This window comes from Physeter macrocephalus, chromosome 8 (assembly GCF_002837175.3).
Source record: "Physeter macrocephalus isolate SW-GA chromosome 8, ASM283717v5, whole genome shotgun sequence".
Taxonomy (NCBI): Eukaryota; Metazoa; Chordata; class Mammalia; order Artiodactyla; family Physeteridae; genus Physeter; species Physeter macrocephalus.
In genome coordinates this window covers 45,738,175-45,760,302 of record NC_041221.1, presented here as the reverse complement: position 1 = coordinate 45,760,302, position 22,128 = coordinate 45,738,175, and the positions used below count along the sequence as shown (strand labels likewise).

Here is a 22,128-nt window from a genome sequence, read left to right as displayed (position 1 = left end):
TCTCTTAAGCTGTCTTCATTTCTTTTCATTCTTTTTTCTTTATTCTGTTCTGCAGCAGTGAATTCCACCGTTCTGTCTTCCAGGTCACTTATCCGTTCTTCTGCCTCAGTTATTCTGCTCTTGATTCCTTCTAGAGAATTTTTAATTTCATTTATTGTGTTGTTCATCATCGTTTTTTTGCTCTTTAGTTCTTCTAGGTCCTTGTTAAACATTTCTTGTATTTTCTCCATTCTATTTCCAAGATTTTGAATCATCTTTACTACCATTACTCTGAATTCTTTTTCAAGTAGACTCCTTCTTTCCTCTTCATTTGTCTGGCCTGGTGGGTTTTTACTTTGCTCCTTCATCTGCTGCGTATTTCTCTGTCTTCTCATTTTCCTTAACTTACTGTGTTTGGGGTCTCCTTTTTGCAGGCTGCACGTTCGTCATTCCCATTGTTTTTGGTTTCTGCCCCCTGTGAATGAGGTTGGTTCAGTGGGTTGTGTAGGCTTCCTAGTGGAGGGCACTGGTGCCTGTGTTCTGGTAGATGAGGCTGGATCTTGTCTTTCTGCTGGGCAGGGCTGTGTCCAATGGTGTGTTTTGGGGTGTCTGTGAACTTACTATGATTTTAGGCAGCCTCTCTGCTAATGGGTGGGGTTGTGTTCATCTTGCAAGATGTTTGGCATAGGGTGTCCAGCAGTGGAGCTTGCTGGTCATTGAGTGGAGCTGGGTCTTTGTATTGAGATGGAGATCTCTGGGAGAGCTCTCGCCGATTGATATTCCATGGGGCCAGGAGGTCTCTGGTGGTCCAACGTCCTGAACTCAGCTCTCCCACCTCAGAGGCTAAGGCCTGACAGCTGGCCAGAGCACCAAGACCCAGTCAGTCACGCAGCTCAGAAGAAAAGGGAGGGAAAAACAATACAAAAAATAAAATAAAGTTATTAAAATAAAAAGTTTTAAAAAGTTATTTAAAAAAGAGTAATTAAAAAGAAAAAGAGAGCAACCAAACCAATAAACAAATCCACTAATGATAACAAGTGCTAAAATCTATACTAAGATACACATAAAAATCAGAAACTAGTCAATCGCATACAGCAAACCTCTACAGTTGCTCTCAAAGTCCACTGCCTCAATTTTGGAATGATTTGTTGTCTGTTCAGGTATTCCACAGATGCAGGGTACATCACGTTGATTGTGGAGATTTAATCCACTGCTCCTGAGGCTGCTGGAAGAGATTTCCCTTTTTCTTCTTTGTTCACACAGCTCCTGGGGTTCACCTCTGGATTTGGCCCTGCCTCTGCGTGTAGGTCGCCTTCTGGCACCTGTTCTTCGCCCAGACCAGACGGGGTTAAAGGAGCAGCTGCTTAGGACGGTCTGACTCTCTGAGACCAGGAGGGAGGGGCATGGAATGTGGGGCAAGCCTGTGGGGGCAGAGGCCAGTGTGACGTTGCACCAGCCTGAGCCATACAGTGTGTTCTTCCGGGGAAGTTGTCCCTGGATCACGGGCCCCTGGCAGTTGCGGGCTGCACAGGCTCCTTGGAGGAGTGGTGTGGAGAGTGACCTGTGCTTGCACACAGGCTTCTTGGTGGCTGCAGTAGCAGCCTGAGCGTCTCATGCCCGTCTCTGGGGTCCGCGCTGATAGCCACGGCTCAAACCCATCTCTGGAGCTCATTTAGGTGGTGCTCTGAATCCCCTCCCCTCGCATACCCCAAAACAACGGTCCGTTGCCTGTTAGTCAGGTCCAGACTTTTTCCTGAACTTCCTCCCAGCTAGCTGTGGTGCACTAGCACCCTTCAGGCTGTGTTCACGCAGCCAACCCCAGTCCTCTCCCTGGGATCTGACCTCCGAAACCGGAGCCTCAGCTCCCAGCCCCCTCCCAGTGAGCAGTCAAGCCTCTCGGGCTGGTGAGTGCTGGTCGGCACCGGTCCTCCATGCGGGAATCTCTCCGCTTTGCCCTCCGCACCCGTGTTGCTGCGCTCTCCTCCATGGCTCCAAAGATCCCCCCCACCCCCACCACGCCCCATCTCTGCCAGTGAAGGGGCTTCCTAGTGTGTGGAAACCTTTCCTCCTTCACAGCTCCCTCCCAGAGGTTCAGGTCCCATCCCTACTCTTTTGTCTCTGTTTTTTCTTTTGCCCTACCCAGGTAAGTGGTGAGTTTTTTTCCTTTTGGGAAGTCGGAGTTCTTCTGCCAGCGTTCAGTAGGAGTTGTTCCACATGTAGATGTATTTTTGATGTATTTGTGGAGAGGAAGGTGATCTCTACGTCTTACTCCTCTGCCATCTTGAAGGTCCTCTGGAGAATCTTTTTAAAATGTATGTATATGTATAGCTGATTCATTTTTTTATAAAGCAGAAACTAACACACCATTGTAAAGCAATTATACTCCAATAAAGATGTTAAAAAAATAAAATAAAAATAAAATGTAGATTCTTATTAAGTAAACGGCTCTGGAGCAGTCTCAGATTCTGCATGTTTAGCAAGCTCCTATACAATTCCCAAGCTGCTGGCCCTGGCCTACACTTAAAGAAGCAAGTGCCTAGATATAGAGATACCATGTTATTCTTTATTACTGATAATCCTTACAACTATGAGCAAATCTAATTATAACTCCATTACATAACAATTGGAAAAATTATTTTCTGATATTTGACAAATTCAATAAAGTTTAAATAAAAATAACTTTGATAGGAAAATACATAAAGTCTGTTATGCTATGAATCTGAAAAGAATCTTAGAGGTCAATGGGCTCTGCAAGCTCGTTCATTCAGTCACCCCTTTTTATCAAACGTTTACTGAGGGTCTGCTGTGGCACCGAGCTAGGCTCAGATGCTTCAAAACACTCTCTGATGGGAAGGCAGCCTTAGATATTTGAAGAGTCATGATCCAGCTTTTGGGTTCCTTCAGGACCTTATATTTTCTTCATCTTCCCACTTACCTTTGGAAATCCTCAGGGATTCCCAGCAGGACTAGGGGTAGAAGGGAGCTGACACCAACAGATAACCATGGCATTGTCCTTTCATGTTTATCTTCCATTTCTTTCATATGAATCCTTGAACTTTAATATTATTTTCATTGAAATGCTCTTAAAAAATGCTGTGTAGGTGCAACACATTATTTGTATTAACAAAGAAGTTCAATATGATATATTGAAGGAAGATGGGCGAAAATAAAATAAGTTGACATGTGAACTCTTTCTGTAATTACACAGGCTTGATTTTAAACCAATGGATGAGACATTCAAAAAAGATGAGGCCTGTTATGTTCTTAAGATCATTTAAAATGTTGTTATAGGAAGACTCCTAAGAAGGCTTCAAAGTTTCCCTGGAAAACCCCCTCAAATACATATCTTGTATAATCCCTTCCCCTTGTGTATGGGTGGGATTTGTAAATGTGATGGAAAGCCAATTTTCAGGAGTAAAGGTAAAGAGATTTTGCAGACACAATTAAGGTCCTTAATCAGTTGATTCTGAGTTAATCAAACGAGAGCCCAACCTTGGGCCCTGATCTAATCATGTGAGCCCTTTTAAAAAGGACCCAGGCCTTCAGGGAGAGATTTGAAGCCAGCAAGATGCTTTCCTGCTGGCCGTGAAGAAACAAACTCTGAAACTGTGAGAGGGCGTGTGGCAGGGAACAACAGGCAGCTTCTTGGAGCTGAAGTTCTCAGTCATACAACTGCATGGATCTGAATTCTGCCAGCAACCCACCTTGGAAGCCAGTCCTGGAACCAATATTGGAATTGGCCTCAGCTAAGACTGCAACCCCAGCTGACACCTTGATTTTAGCCTTCTGAGACCCTGAGCCTCTGCCAAGCTAAGCTAAGCCATGACTGGACTTCTGACTTACAGAAACTCTGAGGTAATAACTGGGCCTTGGTTTAAGCCACTAAATTTGTGGAAATTTGTTACATAGACTCAAAACCCAAGACAAACCCTACGGTTTCATTCATTCAACAAGTAGTTATTGACTGTGCAGAACCTTAGACGGCTCCAGAACAGTACTTAGGACTGTTCTAGACTGTTCTAGGTGCTTGAAATGCACTTACTAGGAAAGAGATAAAGATGCCTGCTTTTGAGGAGCTTAATTTCTAAAAGAGGAGGATAGACAGAATAAATAAAGTAAATTAGATAGTAATTAAGGAAACACAGGGAAAAAAAGTAGGGCAAGGAAAGGGGAATTGGAGTGAAGGGTGGGGAAGCAGGGCAGGTTGCAGAATTGAGAAGATGAAATTTGGACAAAGGTTGGAGGTGGGCAGGGAGTAGGCAGGTAGGACACGCAGGGGAAGGGCCACACAGGCAGAGGAGAGTGCTGAGGCCAGTGTCCTCAGGTAGGAGCACGCCTGCACATTTGATCAACACGGAGGAGGCCAGAGTAGCTGAGGCAGGGGTCAGAAGAGGCAAGGCCGGTTGGTTTCTTGAGGTCTTTGGATTTTCCTCTGACTAAAACGCAGTGCTGTGGGATGGCTGCAGTAGAGGCTGCTGTGATCTGCCTGTGACCTGAGCCAAGACAAGGGAGACATGGAGGACCTGTGATGAGGCCGCTGCTGTCATGCAGGTGAAGTTGGCTGGTTTGTTCCAGTGACAGCAATGGGACTTGGATTTTTCCTAGGGTTTTGGCCTGAGCAAGAGGAAGGACAGAGTTGCCACTGACCAACATGGAGAGGGCTCTAGGTGAAGGTGGGGCAGTGGGGTGGTGGGGATGGGAGGTCAGGGACCCAGTCTTGGACATGATGAGTTTGGAATGTCTACTAGAACATTCAAGTGGGGATGTCCAATAGGCAGTCGTGTCTAGGAGTCTAACGTTTGGAAGAGAGGTTTGGGGTGGAAATAGACACTTGGGATTTGTTAGCAAAAAGCTAGTATTTCAAACCACGAGCCCGGCTTCAACAAATATTAACAGCCCAAAGAAGTAGAAGGATTTCACATGGACGGAAGCTGTGGAGAAGAGATTAAGACAAAACCGTGGATTTGCATATGGTGAGATAAAATTGGCTTTTCTCAAGAAATCCCTATGAATTTTTAAAACACTGGAATAGTGGCTCTTGATGTTGTGTGGAAAGCTGGGGAGCCAGGCCATGGCTGAACCTTGTCAGTTATAAGGAAGTGAGTTGTCACTGTCAGGGGACAACGATGTGATTGCAACACAGACGTGTCTCAGGGTTCCTTTTTCGGATGCCACTGGACCTCTTACCCAGTGCCTAGGACTCTGAGGTCATCCGAGCCCACAGACAGCAGCAATTACAGTCTGTCTCTGGGACCACTGGCCGCTCTGCATTGTAGAGAACGCAGATGACAAAGCAGGGAGCTTGGTGTGGCCAGCTAGATCGTAGGCCAAGCCCTCTTTTTAAGAGCTTGCAGAGGCCCCAGCAGGTGAAGGGATCTATTCAAGGTCCTGCAGTGGATCATGTCAGAACTGGGAGCAGAGGCCAGGGATCCTGGGGTGTTTTTTCCCCTGATTTGGTCTTTACTTATTCTAATTATGGCCAAAAAAGTAAACTTATTATATTGTTTTATGTTTTCCCTTTGCACCCCTTTCTTTAGCTTCTTAATCATTAACTGGTGTTTTACCATGTAGAGTTAGCTTCTGTTTAGCTGACACTTACCTCGGGCTGTGTGCCAATCACTGTTCTAAAAGTACCACACATGTGAACTCACGCTGCACAACACTCCCAGCAGAGAGGGATGAAAATAAAACCACAGCACAGAGAGGGTAGGTAACTCCATCAAGACCTCGCAGCTTGTCAGCCGTGGCATCTGTGCTTTTAATCCCAGTTGAAGGGCGTTGAGATTTATGAAATGCTGAGCATCCAGTCCACGGGGCAGAGAGGACACCACCCTCTTCTGTCCTCTGGGCAACACACACACACACACACAGACACACACACACACACACACACCTGTCAACCATCCTTTGCCCTGTAAGAGCACTTCTTTCTCAGGCTCTGTGGTCCTGCCTCTGCCCCCCACTTTGTTCCTTTCCTATGTTCACTTTCCAGCAGTTTGGGTAGCAGCAGGTGGGAGCCACACCCTTGCTTGGCATCCCAAGGCCCTTTCCGGACTCAATGTGTCACAGTCCTCGGGGCTGACCAACACAGGCTGTCTCCTGCCTTTAGCAGCTCTGTGAGCAATGGAAGGGGCTCTGCTCTGATAAACACTTCTAAAAACTTCTGGCTGAAAAGGAAGTTACTTGACATTACATTCAGACTGCTGGCTTCTTCCCAAGGAATGAAGAACCTGTTTATATTGTTGACAGATTTGTTCACAAAATCATATAGAGACACCTTCCAAAGCTTTACAGGAGAATTGAGCTCGGTCCTCCCGTTTATAAAAGAACCAACAACCAAAACCAAAAACTGCCCGTGCAACTGCCAGCCTCACGTCTTGGACATTTTTTGGTAACTCCCTGACCCCTTTCTTTCACCTGCTCTCCTGCTAGCATCTAGCAGAGATGCTCAAAGAATATGCGTCCAATTGAAGGGAATTGCTCACTTTCAGGTTACGACTGGAGTCATGTTCAATTCTGCACCGCAATTTTTAACTCATGGCTGGCTGAATTGATCAATCGATATACATAGTTTGCTGTCATGTCTGAATCTACCATTCAACTTTTCTCATATTTTATTGAGCTTGGTTGTGTTGAAGTCAGAACGATTTTCAGATTTTAAGGGCTTGCATTCTATTGTGGCCTCGGGAATAGAAGCTAATGATAACAATAATGATGATGATGATACTTTTGATGATAATAATGATAATCTGATGGGTAGTGGGCAATACTATATGCAAACTCTTGGAATGTTGCTCAAGTTAGTCAAAATCAAAGAGAAATGAACAAAGACATATATTGCCGAAAGTCAGTTCTTATCCAAAGCTTTTACAATTGGAAGGGCATTTAGTGAAAAATGTGTTCAGTACCTGCTTATGTGCTAGATGAGAAGAGTGAAACCCGGAGACCTTATGGATACTGTCTGGGATCACATAGTGAGTAAACAGGAGAAGCCTGTCTAAGATTTTGGTCCCTGCCTCCCTCCAGACTCTCCTATGCTGTCGCCGTAGTGAATATTAAACTCTGCACTTGGGGGATACAGCAAAGGAACTGGGAGTCGGGGTGGAGTTTAAGACTAATTACACAAGTGGAAGAAAAGACAATAAATGGATCAACGTTAAGGAATTACCTCTATAAGATGCTCCTGCCTATTGAATGGCAGAGGTTCAAGGGGATTTTCTGGAATTTTTATATCTTCATCTCCTGTAAACCACAGACCAGCCTACACAGAAAACAAAAATGAGAATCATTAAAGTTACACTGAGATGTAATTGTTCCTCTGAAAACCACAGAGATTGAAGCCATCTCCGCAGGTGTCTAGAGCAGTGGTCTCCAAAGTAGGGTGCAGAAACCATGGGGATGCTGGAGAAAATACTAGAACTTCCATTCACATGTATTGGATCTCATTCTTTTGTAATTTTTTATTTTAAAAAATTTGATAATGTATAGAATGCATTAGGGCAGTAGTACACGTGAATAATTTATAAATGAAACCCCACATACTGGGGTGCCTGCTGTATTGTAACTGTTGGAGCATGCGACAAAGCTTGGAGGTCACCGCCCTGGATGTTGCTTGCATAGCAGTACTTTGGAGGGGTCAGTGCCCTACACTAGCTCATAACGCTCGTGTCCTGTTCATGTTGTTCTCTGTTCTCGGAGCCTAGTGTGGTGCTGGGGCATATTGTTGGTGCTGGAAATCTTTGCTGAGTGAGTGACTGACTGAATCAAGAGCTCAGGACCTACTTTTTAATGACAACCTTCATTCTCAGCCCACGTCTGACACTAATTACCAAATCCCTCGGTTCCCATTTGGCAATGCCTCGCCCCCTCTCCCTTCCTCTCACATCTACTGCTGCCACGCTGGTGTACAGCCTCATTGCCTCCATCACAGGCTGCTCCAGCAACCTCGGAGCTGTCTTCATTTCCAGTCTCTCTCTTATTTGTTTCAGCTCAGACCATTTGACTATATCAATTTTCTCAAAACTTTAATCTTGTCATGTCACTCTCTGCTTAGAACCGTTTCCTACTCTTGCTCTTTTGCTCACATCGTTACTCCTACTTGAGGTGACTACCTGTTCACCAATGTAAACCTACTCATCTTTCCAGACCCAGCTTAGATCACACCTCCTCAGGGAAGCCCTCTTTGATCTCTCCTCGAAACTCCAATTTAACTTGTTTATACCAGATATCTGGCATTCAGTTCATTCCTTTGGGTGTTTTCATTCATGTCTGCTATTGAACATCAGGTATTAATTCCTTGGGTTCGAAGAATGTGTCTTGCCAAGCTTAACTTTTATACATGGCAAGCACTTCATATACATAAGCATCTTGTTCCTAGGTCCTTCTCCCTTACCATCTTCCAGAGTGACAATCTACCCTTGGCACTGCCTACTTCCAAGAACCATTGGCCAGCCTAACCTGACTCTGGCCTATGCTTGTGCCTTCTTTCCTTTGAAGAATCACCCGTGTTTTGAGAGAAGGCTGGAGTGACACTAGGTAGCTTGTCAGGGGATGCAGCCCCCAGAGGTGAGGACCGGGTTTTCTTTTCATTTAGAACAGAGGAGTGCTGGCCATGCAGAAGCCTGTGAGGGAGAAGACACAGAAGAAGCTAAGGTCCAGCATGGGCTCAGGCTTTGAATGTAAGTGCCTTGCACTGACCAGGAAGAGTCCTTGCCCAGTGGCCAATCTGTGGACCATAAGTACCACTCCATGGAGAATAGAGAGATGAGGAATGTAGGTAAGATTTATGCTTCAGGCCATGATGGAGTGACAAAGCTCAGAATTACCCTCCTGCCTTAAACCATAAAAAAAATGACCAATATATATGTAACATAATTTTTTCAGACATTAGACAACAGGCAGTAATTCCTGAAATGAGGAGAGCAATGAGGAGCCCAAGTATTTTTCAGACCACAGTGTCAGGAGAGGCATCCAAATAGAGCTGGCACATCTTGCTGGGTTGACAAGATAGATTTGGAGTTGGGAGAGGCCACGATGACTAGAATTTTCAGGGCAAAACACTAGAGATGCACTGAAAGAGAGGGTGACCCCTAGAGATCTGTAGAAAGATCTCCTCAAGTCTTGACTGAAAGCCAACCTCTGGATATATGTGTGGAAAATGCCAGAAGCTGGAGAAAGAACCACAGGAAAGGAGTAAGCTGAACTGTTCCTGAGTCTCACACAGGGCTGGGACCATCAGGGAAAATGTTACCACCCGGCAGAGTGGAAGGACCTCCTGATACACAAGGCAGTGGGGAGCCCCTGTGTGGAAAATGCCAGAAGCTGGAGAAAGAACCACAGGAAAGGAGTAAGCTGAACTGTTCCTGAGTCTCACACAGGGCTGGGACTATGTTACCATCAGGGAAAATGTTACCACCCGGCAGAGTGGAAGGACCTCCTGATACACAAGGCATTGGGTAGCACCCCCAGGAGGATATTGCCTTAGTAGTGGGGCTAGGTTAGCCCTAAACTAAAGGTTGCTCTGGACCCACCCTTATCAATCTTAATGTAATCTTGAAAGGATAAAACTGATTGCAAATAACATTACTGCATGCCTGACAATATTTAAAGGTATATAAAATTGGACACCCACCAATATAAAATTTATAACATCTGGCATCCTATACAAAGGCACGCAGAAAAGCCAGAAAATATAACCCATAGTCAGAAGAAACGTCAATCAATAGAAACAAACACTGAAATGCACAGATGATAGAATGAACAGACAAGGATGTTCATTTAGCTGTTCTAAATATATTTCGTTTATTCAAGGAGACAGAGAAAAATGCACATAATGAAGAGAGAAATGAAGGATATAAAAAAGACCCAACTTAAAGAGATAAAAAATATATGTCAAATAAAAATACACTGGATTGTAGTAATAATAGATTTGCCTCTGCAAAGGAAATGATCAGTGAACTAGAAGATGGAGAAGTAGAAATGAATACAAAATAAAGTCAGAGAGAAAAAAAAATTGGAACTAAGAAAGAATCCAGGATCAGCAACCTGTGGGACAAACATGTGCCTGGATTTTGAGAATGGGGGCGAGGAGTACAGAAAAAATATTTGGAAAAAAATTTCTGAAAATTTTCCAAATTTGACCAAAACTGCAAACCCACAGGTGCAAGAAGCTCCGTGAAACACAAGCAAAAGGGATATAAAGAAAAGCACACCGAGGAACACAATAATCAAATTGCTGAAAATCAGTGATAAAGAGGAAATATTAAAAGAAGGATTCCTATTCATTCCTGATTTCTCAACCATCAATTCCATATCCAATTGTTCCAACACCAGGAATCCTCCCTTATTCTTAAAACCAAGAATTCAGTCATGTTTTTTTTTTTTTTTTTTTTTGTGGTATGCGGGCCTCCCTCTGTTGTGGCCTCTCCCGTTGCGGAGCACAGGCTCCGGACGCGCAGGCCCAGCGGCCACGGCTCACGGGCCCAGCCGCTCCGCGGCACGTGGGATCCTCCCGGACCTGGGCGCGAACCCGGTTCCCCCGCATCGGCAGGCGGACGCTCAACCACCGCGCCACCAGGGAAGCCCCCAGTCATGTTATTTTTTAAAAAATAGATATTTTAAAGATTAGGAAACTCTTTCAAAGTGTTTCACATCCAAGAGGGTCACATGAGAAAGAAGAAAGAACCGAATCAGAGAACAACTTATATTTTTTAAAAAGTCATCCAATGAAGACGTTAGCAGTGTGAAATGTTAAACGTGAACTGGAGGGTTGGGTTGAAATTGATCAAGCAAGGTTCAGTCAACCACATCTTGCCCCACTGGATAATCAGGTGATTTATCCTTGAAATGTGGAAACGTCCTCTGTACTCTCTTGCTGAAATATGGTCAAAGGATTTTAGGTTAGTGTACTTTTCCTTGGAGAACAAGTGCTGTGCTGTTTGGATCCTAGAACATCTGACTCATTAAGCCGATGATAACCTGCATTCTCACTGACAGAAGATGAGTCGAGAGAGCTCAGCATCGAAGCATTCTGCATGAGTGTGACTAAACATCCACACGTGACAGAGGCAAGAGTGTGACAGCTGCAATAGGGCTGGAGCAAAGGCAGGTGCACTTTTATGCTCGCGTGGTTTAGCCCAGGTATGCAGCCCCAGCAGTTTCACAGACGCTGTATCTTATTCCATTTTAGAAGCTGGGGAAATCAGCACACTCTTAAGTGGTGGTTATGGTGAACCTGCAGTTAGTCGAAAGAAAAGAAGAAAGACAAAATAAAAAGCAGAGTAGGGAGCTTATTTATTTATTTATTTATTTATTTATTCCCCAGAGGATCCTCCTGTCAGCAATGTAGCTGCACTATTTGACTACTGTATTCGAAGGTGGCATTTTCAACACATCATAAAATTTTGCCCTAGAAGCTGTTTTCGATAGTCCCATGAAAGAACTCTGTGTGTGTGATGTGGCGAGCGCTGGAGATCTGTGAGTCATGTGGGGAGGTCAAGCGGGCCTCTCCAAATGGCCTCCTTGTCCTGAGCCTCCTGAGGAGTGGGCGTTGAGTGGGCAAGCTGAGAGGGCAGAGCTCAGAAATCAACCGCTCCCAAAACCCAGGCAGTGTTCTGAGAAGTATTTCTGAGTTTCTGTTTCATGCAGCAGCCAACTTTCTCTAAGAAATTCACTTTTGGTGAGGGAGCTTTCTGGTTTTGCTCAGCACTGTGGTACAAATTACCAACACCTAAGCTCATCTCACGTTTGTGCAAGAAGATGTTTGAATTGACACCCTGTGTTCATCGGCACACGCTGTAAAGAGGGAAGGTTGGTACGTTCACGAGCGCCCACTTTTTAAAATCTCAAGCCAACAAGGAAATAGAGTAAGTTTTGCCCTGCCGTTTATGTTTTTGCACAAAACATCTCTATAAGTTGTAAGCCCAGGTCCAGGACAGTGAAAGAATTCACAAAGTGCTCTACTTAGGAAGTATATAAATTAGAGCCCAATCAGCTATGCGCCTTTCTTGATCAAGCTTGAAGAACCTCTTCGATGTGGAAGTCCTATTGCCTCTGGCTCAACTGTCTGAGCGTGGGAACGTCAGGGCTGTCTATGAGCACGTCTTCCATTAATCAAGGAAGAAGAGAGAAGCAGGAAGAGATGTGATCTTTCAATGGTGAAATATACACGAGCTACAGGCACCTAGAGATTATCACCCTGTTTCAAAATCAGCACCTTCTAAACGTTTCCACCTTTCGTGTCTACCAGCAATGTGAAGTGGTGATCATTAGGATGAATTCGATTAGTAGACACAAAATAAGTCATTCAGGACCTTCTTAGTTATGGCATTTCATTCTTCCTCCCTCCTTATTCAAGCTTCTCAAAAATGAATCGACTGTCTTATCTTCACTTCCTAAAGACCTATTTATTCCATCAGTCCTCTGCAATCTAGACTCTGTACTCTCCCCAAATTGCTCTGGTGAAGGTCAATAGTTACGTCCTATCTACAAGTCCAATGGCCAGGTACCATGTTACTGGATTATCCATCACTTTACACACTTCCCTCGGGTGATCTGGTCCATTCATAACTCCAACAACTGCCTACATGATAGTGACTGGTTTCTGCATCTGCCATATCAGATGGGACATTTCTGTCTGCATTTCCCACAGACATTTCAAACTCAACTTGTCAAAAACCACCTCATCATTCACCATGCTTGTGACCAAAAGAAAACAAACAAACAAACCCTGCCCCCTTTCCTGTGTTCATTGTAACTGCTGTTGCTACTCCCGGAGTATTTGGTATTGGGCATTGGGCTGATTAAAAGCTCTGCAGGCGGTTCTAACGTACAGCCAAGGTTAAGAACCACTTGGTAGGAGGACAATGATGTATTCTGTGATTTCTTTCAGAACCCTTAGCTCTCCAAGCAGTTCTGACTTTTTTCAGACCCTTCCCTGGGGGTGGGAGCCAGACTTCTACCTGGGACTTGGGCAGTGCCTGTGCTGCCTCTAGGTGCCTAGACATGGGCCATGAGACCCGGTGTTGTGAGATCAGGGAGCTTCTTAGGTCAGAAGTCCTCTGGTAGGATTAGTGCCACCAGGGGCTGGTAGTGACCTGCATATACTGCTCGAAAGTGACTGTGCCCAGGTGCTCCTCATCCACAGCCTGGAACCTCTGCAGGGTCTCCAAGAGCTCCTCCTCCAGAGGAATGGGCCAAGGCAGCGCAACTACTAACAAGAATTTCCGCCAGTCCACGAACTCCGAGTTTGTTACCAATAAAGACGTTAACTCCTGCAACTAGAAGAAAACAGGAAATGCCATTGGAATGTTTGTATGACTCTCTTGTGACACTCTACCTGCTCGTGTTTCTTAGTAAGAGATTCCGATGAAGGAAGTAAGATTTTAGCTTGGCCAATAGGGTCAGTTCTCACTTTTGTTCCCTCAGGTTCTACCAAGCAATCCACACCAGACAGAACTTAGAGAGTGTTTTTGATTTTTGCTTCCTTAACATTTGTGGTTTTTGCTTATTGTTACACAAGGAATTAACACTTGTGACTGTAGTACACTTTGTACCTTTTCAACAGAGAAGGAATAAAGATGATAATTACTAGTGTGGGAGTGCTCTACAGCTTGTAGGGAAATACTCTTTAACCACTTTGTTTTCTTAAGGAACAGAATACAAGGAAAAGCAAGCACTGCCAGAATCATCTACTATTACTAGTTAGGATCACTCCATCTGGTAGTAATAAATACAAACTCACTGGCTGAGCCTCATGGTCTCTGTAATGTTTCATTGACTGTCAACATCCTCGCTTATTTTCAAATTCTGAGCATGAACATACTACGTGTCTTAACTTGAAGTTCATTCATTTGTTCATCTAGGTTTATTGTCTGCTACTAAATGTCGGATACAGCGCAGGTACTGGTTATTTGAAAACTCTCGACTTATTGATTAAAGAAGAAGAATTCTCAAAGCTTGAAACCCAAACAAAATAGGAGCTTACTTCAGGTTGAGTGAGGTTCATCCAACTACTAGGAAAGTTGTTTGTTCCAAGGTTCAGGGTTACCAAATCCAGCAGAATGTCAGCAAATGCTTTGTTTCCTATTATGCCTAAAATACAATGAGAAATATTTTTCTGTTTTATTATGTGATTTGTTTCTTTCACTAAAATAGAACAAATAATGGATATTTGTATAATCACTTTATTCATTCTCTTTAAAGCTTTAGCCTTTAGAGAAACAGAAGACACTTTGGAAATATAAAAATAATAATTTCCTGATTTTCTCCTATGGTTGTTTCTCAGCTAAGTCAGCACGTATTTTTTGGTGAGTAATAAATTGTTCAGACTGAGTAAGATACTGAGGCTTTATATTTTTGTTTGGAGTTTTCTTTGACCTTGTACTCAGAATAGGTTGAATTTTAAAAAACTACTGCAAGGGTTCCTATTTTTCAGCAGGGCACTAGAGTAAAATGTTTTGGTAAATGTGGGAGAAACGTGTTTCAAACGCAGGCACATCACCACTGTGATCAAGGTAATACGTTTATCCTCATTTTGCTTTTTTAGATCAGAATATATTTGTTTTGGTAAATGTCAGGATATTTGAATTGTTAAATTACTAGATTGGAAGTGCTAAGTTGGTCATCTAATTGGCTCAAACACTGTGATATATTTTACAAAAGATAACTAACCTTTTAAAGCCTTTTGCTCTTAAACACTAAACTACTTTACCTTGAGGTGTTTGTTTAGTCTGTCGTTCATTTCAAATTGCATGCACATGCATTAAAAAAGAAATAGGAAAGCAAAATAAATGTATCTCCTTAAAAAATGTCTAACTCCCATAGTGTCGGTACCTTCTAGAACCAGGAGACACTCCTACATGTATTCGGGTATCTTTCAGGTCCAGAGTATATAGCGATTCTTCTTTGTTTAGGAATAAAAAGAGTGAAACATCGATGTAGAATCTCAAATTTTTCTTCCTATATCTAAGATTTTAGCATTTCTGAAGTCCAACATGAACTTTATCATTTCCTCTAACCTTTAGGAAAATGTAGTAATCCTTTTAAAATTTCAGTGGTTCAAATAACATGCACAAGGTTCAGATCTGGAAGGCAATTTTCTGGGTAGCAAGAGCAGAATCTTTCTTTCTTTGATAAGACTGGCCATCCAGCAGGTTGTTCAGAAATAAATTCTCTATCCTTTTTGATCAAACCTGAGTATCCAATTTTATAGAGATGAGAATAACTTTCCCAGGTAGTGGAACTTTTGGTAAAATGATCCTTACATGATACTATATTGGTTTACAGACAAGTTAGAAATTAATCATTCATGTTTCTCAAGATGAAACCACAAATAAACTCAATTGAAACCATGAAGAGGCTCAAAGTACTTAAAAATTCTGGTAGATATTTCCACTGTCTCTAACAGCTATGGTGCAAGCAAAGTGTAAGAAAATACTTTCAGTTCACATAGGAATTGTTTATGTGGGAACTCTAGTGTGAAACGTGAAAACTATTTTGATATTTGGCCTTGTTACTTAAATGACCAAGGCATATAATAATATGCCTTCACATATAATGCAGTAGCGGAAACAGATAAGCTTACAAATTTTGTTTATGGATCAAAAAAAATTCTCTTTCCATCTGGCCCTAAGTTAGTTACCTAATGCAACTGTCATTTAGAATTATCCAGGAAAAACAGTTAATTGTAAGCCAGGCCTAAAGGAACTCAGAACATAATTATAGTCTAGTTACCCTTAGCAGTAACTCTCAGAAAGATGACATCAAAATAATACCATTGCTTAGAAGTATATACTTCCCCCAAAGAACGTGTGAATATAGAACTAGAATTAGAAAGTCAGAGGAAAACCAATCTTTGGATTTTTGCTCTGTAGGTCTGGATGATGTCAAATGCCTTTTGTGTTTGATATGAAGACTGGTGACTTTTACTTTTAACTTTCAGGTTTTTGAAAATAGTTCTTTTTGCTATGATCAATGATGAGGTCAACATTTGTCACATTACTAATCACTTTCGTCAAGCTTTTCTGAGTTTGATGAACAATCCGAGATAGGTCTTGTGTCACCAGTTGAAGACGGTGTTCTTGTATTCCATAAATGAATGGCTTTCCTAGGGTCAAAGTTATAAATGTCTGGAGAATTCAACTGAATTATCAGGAGATCTGTCATGCTATCAGCCTTGACCTTGGTATGCATTTGTGACTTAGTGCCCTTCATCTGACTAAAGCCACGTTCTGCTTCAGCTGAACTTGCAAGGAGGCTCAGCTCTAGGTCCACGAGTGTTAGGATGTTCGGATACTTGTGTAAATAAACAGAATTAACAAAATCCCAGGTCAATTTGTGGATGTTCCGAAATTTAGGAGGAAAAATGAAAAATGTAAAAGATTGAGACTCCTAAGTTTTACTCCAATATTTATAAATATCAACTAGATTACTTATGCTCACCTAGCATAAATCTCTAATTTCAACATGCTCTTTTCTGTGTCTACTTCGTCAGTTTTCACCTTGGCAGGTTCCAATAGTGGTTCATAATGTGCAGTCGGGATGGAGACCTCTTTTTCTCCAAATTCTGCAATCAATACGCCCAACAGAAAGTCACATATCTTAAAGACATGTATACCGACAATCAAAGAACAACAGATTCAGAGCCGGAGTTCATACGTTACCTTGATTTATCTTTGCCGGCCACAGTTTAAAGCTCCCAGTCGTGGCTGCCTTTACCACATCTTGATTGACATCTCTGAAACAGCCTCGCAGCCTCTTGATGTGTTAAAACCATGTTTCTCACGTCAGAAATGTTTTGCTTTCCTGCGAGGAGGCAGTTACCCTGAAAGTGTGTGACTGAATCCACTGGGCGTTCTTTTGGCCCTGGTCTGGGGAGGGGAAAAAAAATCCCCCAAGTAGACAATTACGTGCAAAAGTACCTAGCAAATGGTTTCCCAAGTCCATCTGTCTGGTTGGATAGACTCTCAGATCATCCCGGACTCCTCACCTTGTCCGATATATTCTGAGCATTTCCAGTGTTGACTCTAGGGTGGCAAATATATCAGCAATTGAGGAGTTTCTGTTCTGATTGACGTGGAACAGAATGCTGAGGACATCAATGACATCCAGCAAGAAGTGGACAAATTTAACAATGTCTGCCTGCAGGAGGGACTCTAGAAGGTCTTTGGCTTTCTGATGATTGGTGTCGCTTCTGCCTTCCCTTGTCTGTAACATGGGCTAGGAAAAAACAGTGGTTTATCTTTCTCAAAATTATTATTTCAAATGGCTCAGTAAAAGTATTCTTTTATTCTGAAAAAACTAAAATAGTACAGTATTTCAAAATTACTTATCGAATGCAGCTGCTGGACAATTGATATCCTTTGAGCAGGTTCTGGAGGGAGGCCTGTAATCCTTGAAGCCACCTCTGGCCTCCTACTTGAGAAGGTATCACAGGTCGAAGGTGAAGACCTTTGAAAGTACCAGAGTACTCTTATGAACAGGAGAATTGTGATAGAAGTGATAAGTGCTGCGGAGAAGGTCTCTGACATCGTTGTACAGGGGAACGCTCTGGAACGCTGCTTTGTAAGATACCTCGAGATGATGTGCAGAGCAATACACAGTCAGCGCACGTGGCTGGGTTTCTCTGAAAAGCAGGGCCACCCTGCTGCCGTCTTCTCGCTCTGAGCCAGGGGCACCATCACTTGCGAAACCAGCCAGTTTCTTTGCCCAGTCTTGGTTCGACAGTCGAAGTTGAAGATTTCTCTCTAGAGTTTTCTCAGTGGCATGTTTGATTGCCAGAGGTCCCTTCTTTCACCCCGCCTGTACCCCAACGATTTGGCAGTGTACTTTCCCTGCGCACACTCACTGCTCGTACACAAGGTCAGCTTCCTCGCTTGAACTGTCTGTGATCCCATCACTGAGGATGGAGAAAAACTTACTTTTTTCTAATTTCTCTCTTAGAGTTCTTCATTCTGCTTCAGCAGTAAACTATGTAAATGTTCTGGCCGATTTGTTCGTTCTGCATACCGGGCCAATATCATCACCCTTCATGTCATCCAACGAGCACATCCAGATAAAATCTCTGAGGGGCCGTGAGGTCTTGGCGATGGCGAGGCAGGATGGGCACAAGTTTTCCACCCTCCTGAGGGTTACCTCGCTCATGGCCCTCACCATCAGCCCCGTGGTGGTTCTCTCCCTGGGGAACCACTTGTCGCTTCCATGAGGGAAGCCTTGGCGTGAGCCTCGCTGAGATGGTGCGCGTTGAGAAATTCAGTCCGGAAGTTGTCGGTGCCATAAAAAAAAACTCACTTGATTTCCCTTCGACTTCACTCCATGTTTACGACACAGGCCACAGAACATAAGATCTAGTGTCTCATCATATACAAGCCAAGGGTATTTTTTAAGACAAGTTTTCAAAAATTGATTGTTCCTCTTTGGGAGGTTACGGTCAAGCTTCTGAGGACTTTTCTGCTTTTTGGTGACTCGACTCACAACATCTGGAAAATCCCTGCCTTTAAAATAACTCCATGTGGTTATTTTAAGTAATCACCAATGCCTACCCGCAGTTTTGCTTAATCCCTGTCCCCCCCTACACTTGCTCATTATTCCTGGAACAATCTTAGTGAGTGCTTACTACTTAGCAGGCATTTTGGTTGGTACGCCAAGTGCTTTACATCATTTAATCATCATCACCCAGTATCCCTATTTTATAGTTAAGAAAGTAGGCCAACTACTAGTATCCATCACCATTTTATGGGTCAAAAACCTAGGGCACAGAGAGGTTAATTAAGTTATCTGATGTCACAGTGGTCATATGTGGTGAAGCTGGTGGTCGCTAGCAGGCAGTCTTACCCTCCACGTTTACACACTTCATATTACAGGTTTCTCCTATGGGCAAAGGGTGCTATGGTCTCCTTCCCCCTAGAATCCGTTTCTCCAGGCAGGAGAGGGGCACAGCCTTTTGCTGTCATTTCCTTCCCGAGGTGAAAGACAATCACAGGACATGCAGGGCAGTGTGTCTACAGGATTTGCTTTGGACGCCTCTCCCCTCCTGCCTCAGCCCCGTCTTCTCTGGCAGTGGTAGGACCAACTTACTACAAGAAGGGCATCTTTTTCGGATGGTTTTGAGGGACGATGAGATGTTTCTGAGAACAGCAGATGGCTACTGTCTCCCCCAAAAGCCTCAACTAACCAAGAGGCAGGGGTTAAGCGTACCTGGCTTGTTCCCTGAACGGAGTAACTAGAAAGCTCTGTGTGTTTTCCTAGGCTTAGCATCTCTGAGAAAATTCTAAAACTATGATACTATATATCTGCAGGTAAGTAAGCCCCCTATTTTGATCTGAAAGGTAATTACGTTAGTCTGACATTTACACAAATCAAGAAATACAGAAAGATTTCTGAGGAAAGGTACGATAAGAAAGGACTGATGTTATGGACAGGAATAGCTCACCAGGTGGCAAAATCTAGGGATCAGAGCAGAAAGGAGTGTGGCCCCCAGGTGCCCTGTGGTTTTCTCAGCAGGTAAACTCCTTCCGCTTGCTTAGATTCAGATCACAGAAATATGTCATGCAACTTCAAAATCTCAATGTAGATTCCATTTCCCCCGGTGCCTGGAATACTCCGCCCCTGTTTTGCTTCCTGGAAAGTTCTATCCGAAAGTTTCCCATGGGCTACAGCCTTTGCTGACCCACACAGGCAGCAACAACTATTTCCTCCTTGAATTCCTGTAAAAACCACGTAGCTGGATGATCTAGCCTGGCCAGTACAGCCTAGACTTCCTGAATTTGTGCCCTGTCTCTGAGACCAGTCACTGATTCTAAGGGTCTCTAAGAGGAGTTTGAAGGAGGGACCCTTGTCGGTTTTTAGAACAAAGTTATAGGCCTTGAACAACTAAATGCTGCATCTCTTGAAGAAGGAGTGAGGGCACAGAATTTGCTGGATGGTGTTCTCTCCTGATAGCCTCTCAGCAGAAGCCAAAATAGCTATGAACTGAATCTCTATAGACATTACATAAAGTACTGATAGGCTTACAAGGAAAAGGAGTTCTTATGGTTTAAGTGGGGACTTTGGAACACTGCAAAAGTGTTCTAGTTTCAACAGACTCCAAATTGCTTCCCTTGGAGAAAGACTGTCTTCCTGATGTGCTGGCACTTGATGTTTGGGACAAGATGTACCTACCCAGAGCTTACTGCAGTACACAAAATGAGTGTTTTTGTTTTTGATGTTTACAGTCCCCAGGGAGCCGCATACCTCATGATTCAATTCCACAAGGTATTGTGTTTTTTTTCTGAAATTGCTCTAGGGTAATGCTGCAGGTGCCTACTAGGGTATGTGCACCTTCAGGATACCGAGCTCACATTTTGGATAATAATAAGCATAGTTTGTATCAATATTGTATAATGTTATATATTATATAATAATGTAATATTACTGTAATTATATAATTAAGTGATAATGGCTTATATCACACTTAAATTGCACATTCAATGCACCAGACGCTTTTTTTTTTTTTTTTTTTTTTTTTGTGGTACGCGGGCCTCTCACTGCTGCGGCCTCTCCCGTTGCGGAGCACAGGCTCCGGACGCGCAGGCCCAGGGGCCGTGGCTCACGGGCCCAGCCACTCTGCGGCATGTGGGATCTTCCCGGACCGGGGCACGAACCCGTGTTCCCTGCATCGGCAGGCGGATTCTCAACCACTGCGCCACCAGGGAAGCCCCACCAGACGCTTTTAAAGCACTTTACATACATTAATTACTCTAATGGTCATAACAATCCCATGAAATACCCCATTTTCCAGATGAGGAAGGTGTGACAAAAAGAGATTAAATAACTTGCCCAAGGTCATACTACAGTCATTTGACAAGAGGGGGATTTGAAAAGAGCTATCTGACTCTTCTTACTCTTAGATGGGTCTTCTTCCTCATCCAGCCATGGGCAGGAAGTGTATTAACGTGGAAATGCTAGTATGGTGGCTGATACATAGGGCCTAGCACCATGCCAATATTGGATACTGTCATAAGTCTGAAAATACTCACTAAATCCCTTCTATGCTGGGACTATGCTCATGGGAATGATTCTTGGGGCAGTCAGTAGAAAGAACTTCTTGGTGATTCAGGCTCTCTCTTACTTAAGCTGCTTCTAAAATTCTAAAGTATAGATCTGTGCTGGGTGGCAAGAAAAATGCTAAGCATGACAAGTTGTTTCATTACATTTTGCATAATCTTGTGTGATTACCACATAAAAGGTCATTTTTTAAGGCATATTTGTGACAATCAAAAATGGTATTTTATGTCTACTTACTGCCTTTTCCAAAGGAGATTTAGAATCATGACAAGTGGCAGAATTTGACAAGGAAAGGAGTGCTGAATATAAGCACTCCTTATATACTATATTTGACAGTATATGACGCATTTTTAATTTTCCATTGTTTTCAGTAAGGACTATCTTAATGAAAACTTAATTTTCATATGGGTAACCAGTACTCGGTGAAAACTCCTTAAGCTTTATTTCTTTCCATTAACACATTTATTTTTTGAATTTTTATTTTTTTATACAGCAGGTTCTTATCAGTTATCTATTTTATACATATTAGTGTATATATTTCAATCCCAATCTCCCAATTCATCACACCACCGCCGCCCCCACCACGCTTTTCCCCCTTGGTGTCCATACGTTTGTTCTCTACATCTGTGTCTCTATTTCTGCCTTGCAAAACGATTCATCTGTAGCATTTTTATAGATTCCACATATATGCATTAATATATGATATTTGTTTTTCTCTTTCTGTCTTACTTCCCTCTGTATGACAGTCTCTAGGTCCATCCACATCTCTACAAATGACTCAGTTTCGTTCCTTTTTATGGCTGAGTAATATTCCATTGTATATATGTACCACATCTTCTTTACCCATTCGTCTGTTGATGGGCATGTAGGTTGCTTCCATGACCTGGCTATTGTAAATAGTACTGCAATGAACATTGGGTGCATGTGTCTTTTATTTTTTCTTTTTCAGTGTGATGCTATTTACTTCTGTTTTTTCTTTTTTTAACATTTTTATTGGAGTATAATTGCTTTACAATGGTGTGTTAGTTTCTGCTGTATAACAAAGTGAATCAGCTATACATATACATATATCCCCATATCTCCTCTCTCTTGCGTCTCCCTCCCACC

General features: G+C 43.0%; 1 protein-coding gene across 1 annotated transcript in view; it reads right to left on the bottom strand.

Annotated features, from left to right (window-relative positions):
• The window catches only part of LOC102993116 (sperm flagellar protein 2), a 107,702-nt gene that overhangs the window by 12,741 nt on the left and 72,833 nt on the right, over positions 1–22,128 (bottom strand). Inside the window, exons 21-23 of the mRNA XM_055086882.1 lie at positions 13,964–14,070; positions 13,074–13,256; positions 7,148–7,240 (exon numbers count right to left, since the gene is read on the bottom strand). Of these exons, the coding sequence (XP_054942857.1) occupies positions 7,148–7,240; positions 13,074–13,256; positions 13,964–14,070 (383 nt within the window). The remainder of the gene's footprint in view (positions 1–7,147; positions 7,241–13,073; positions 13,257–13,963; positions 14,071–22,128) is intronic.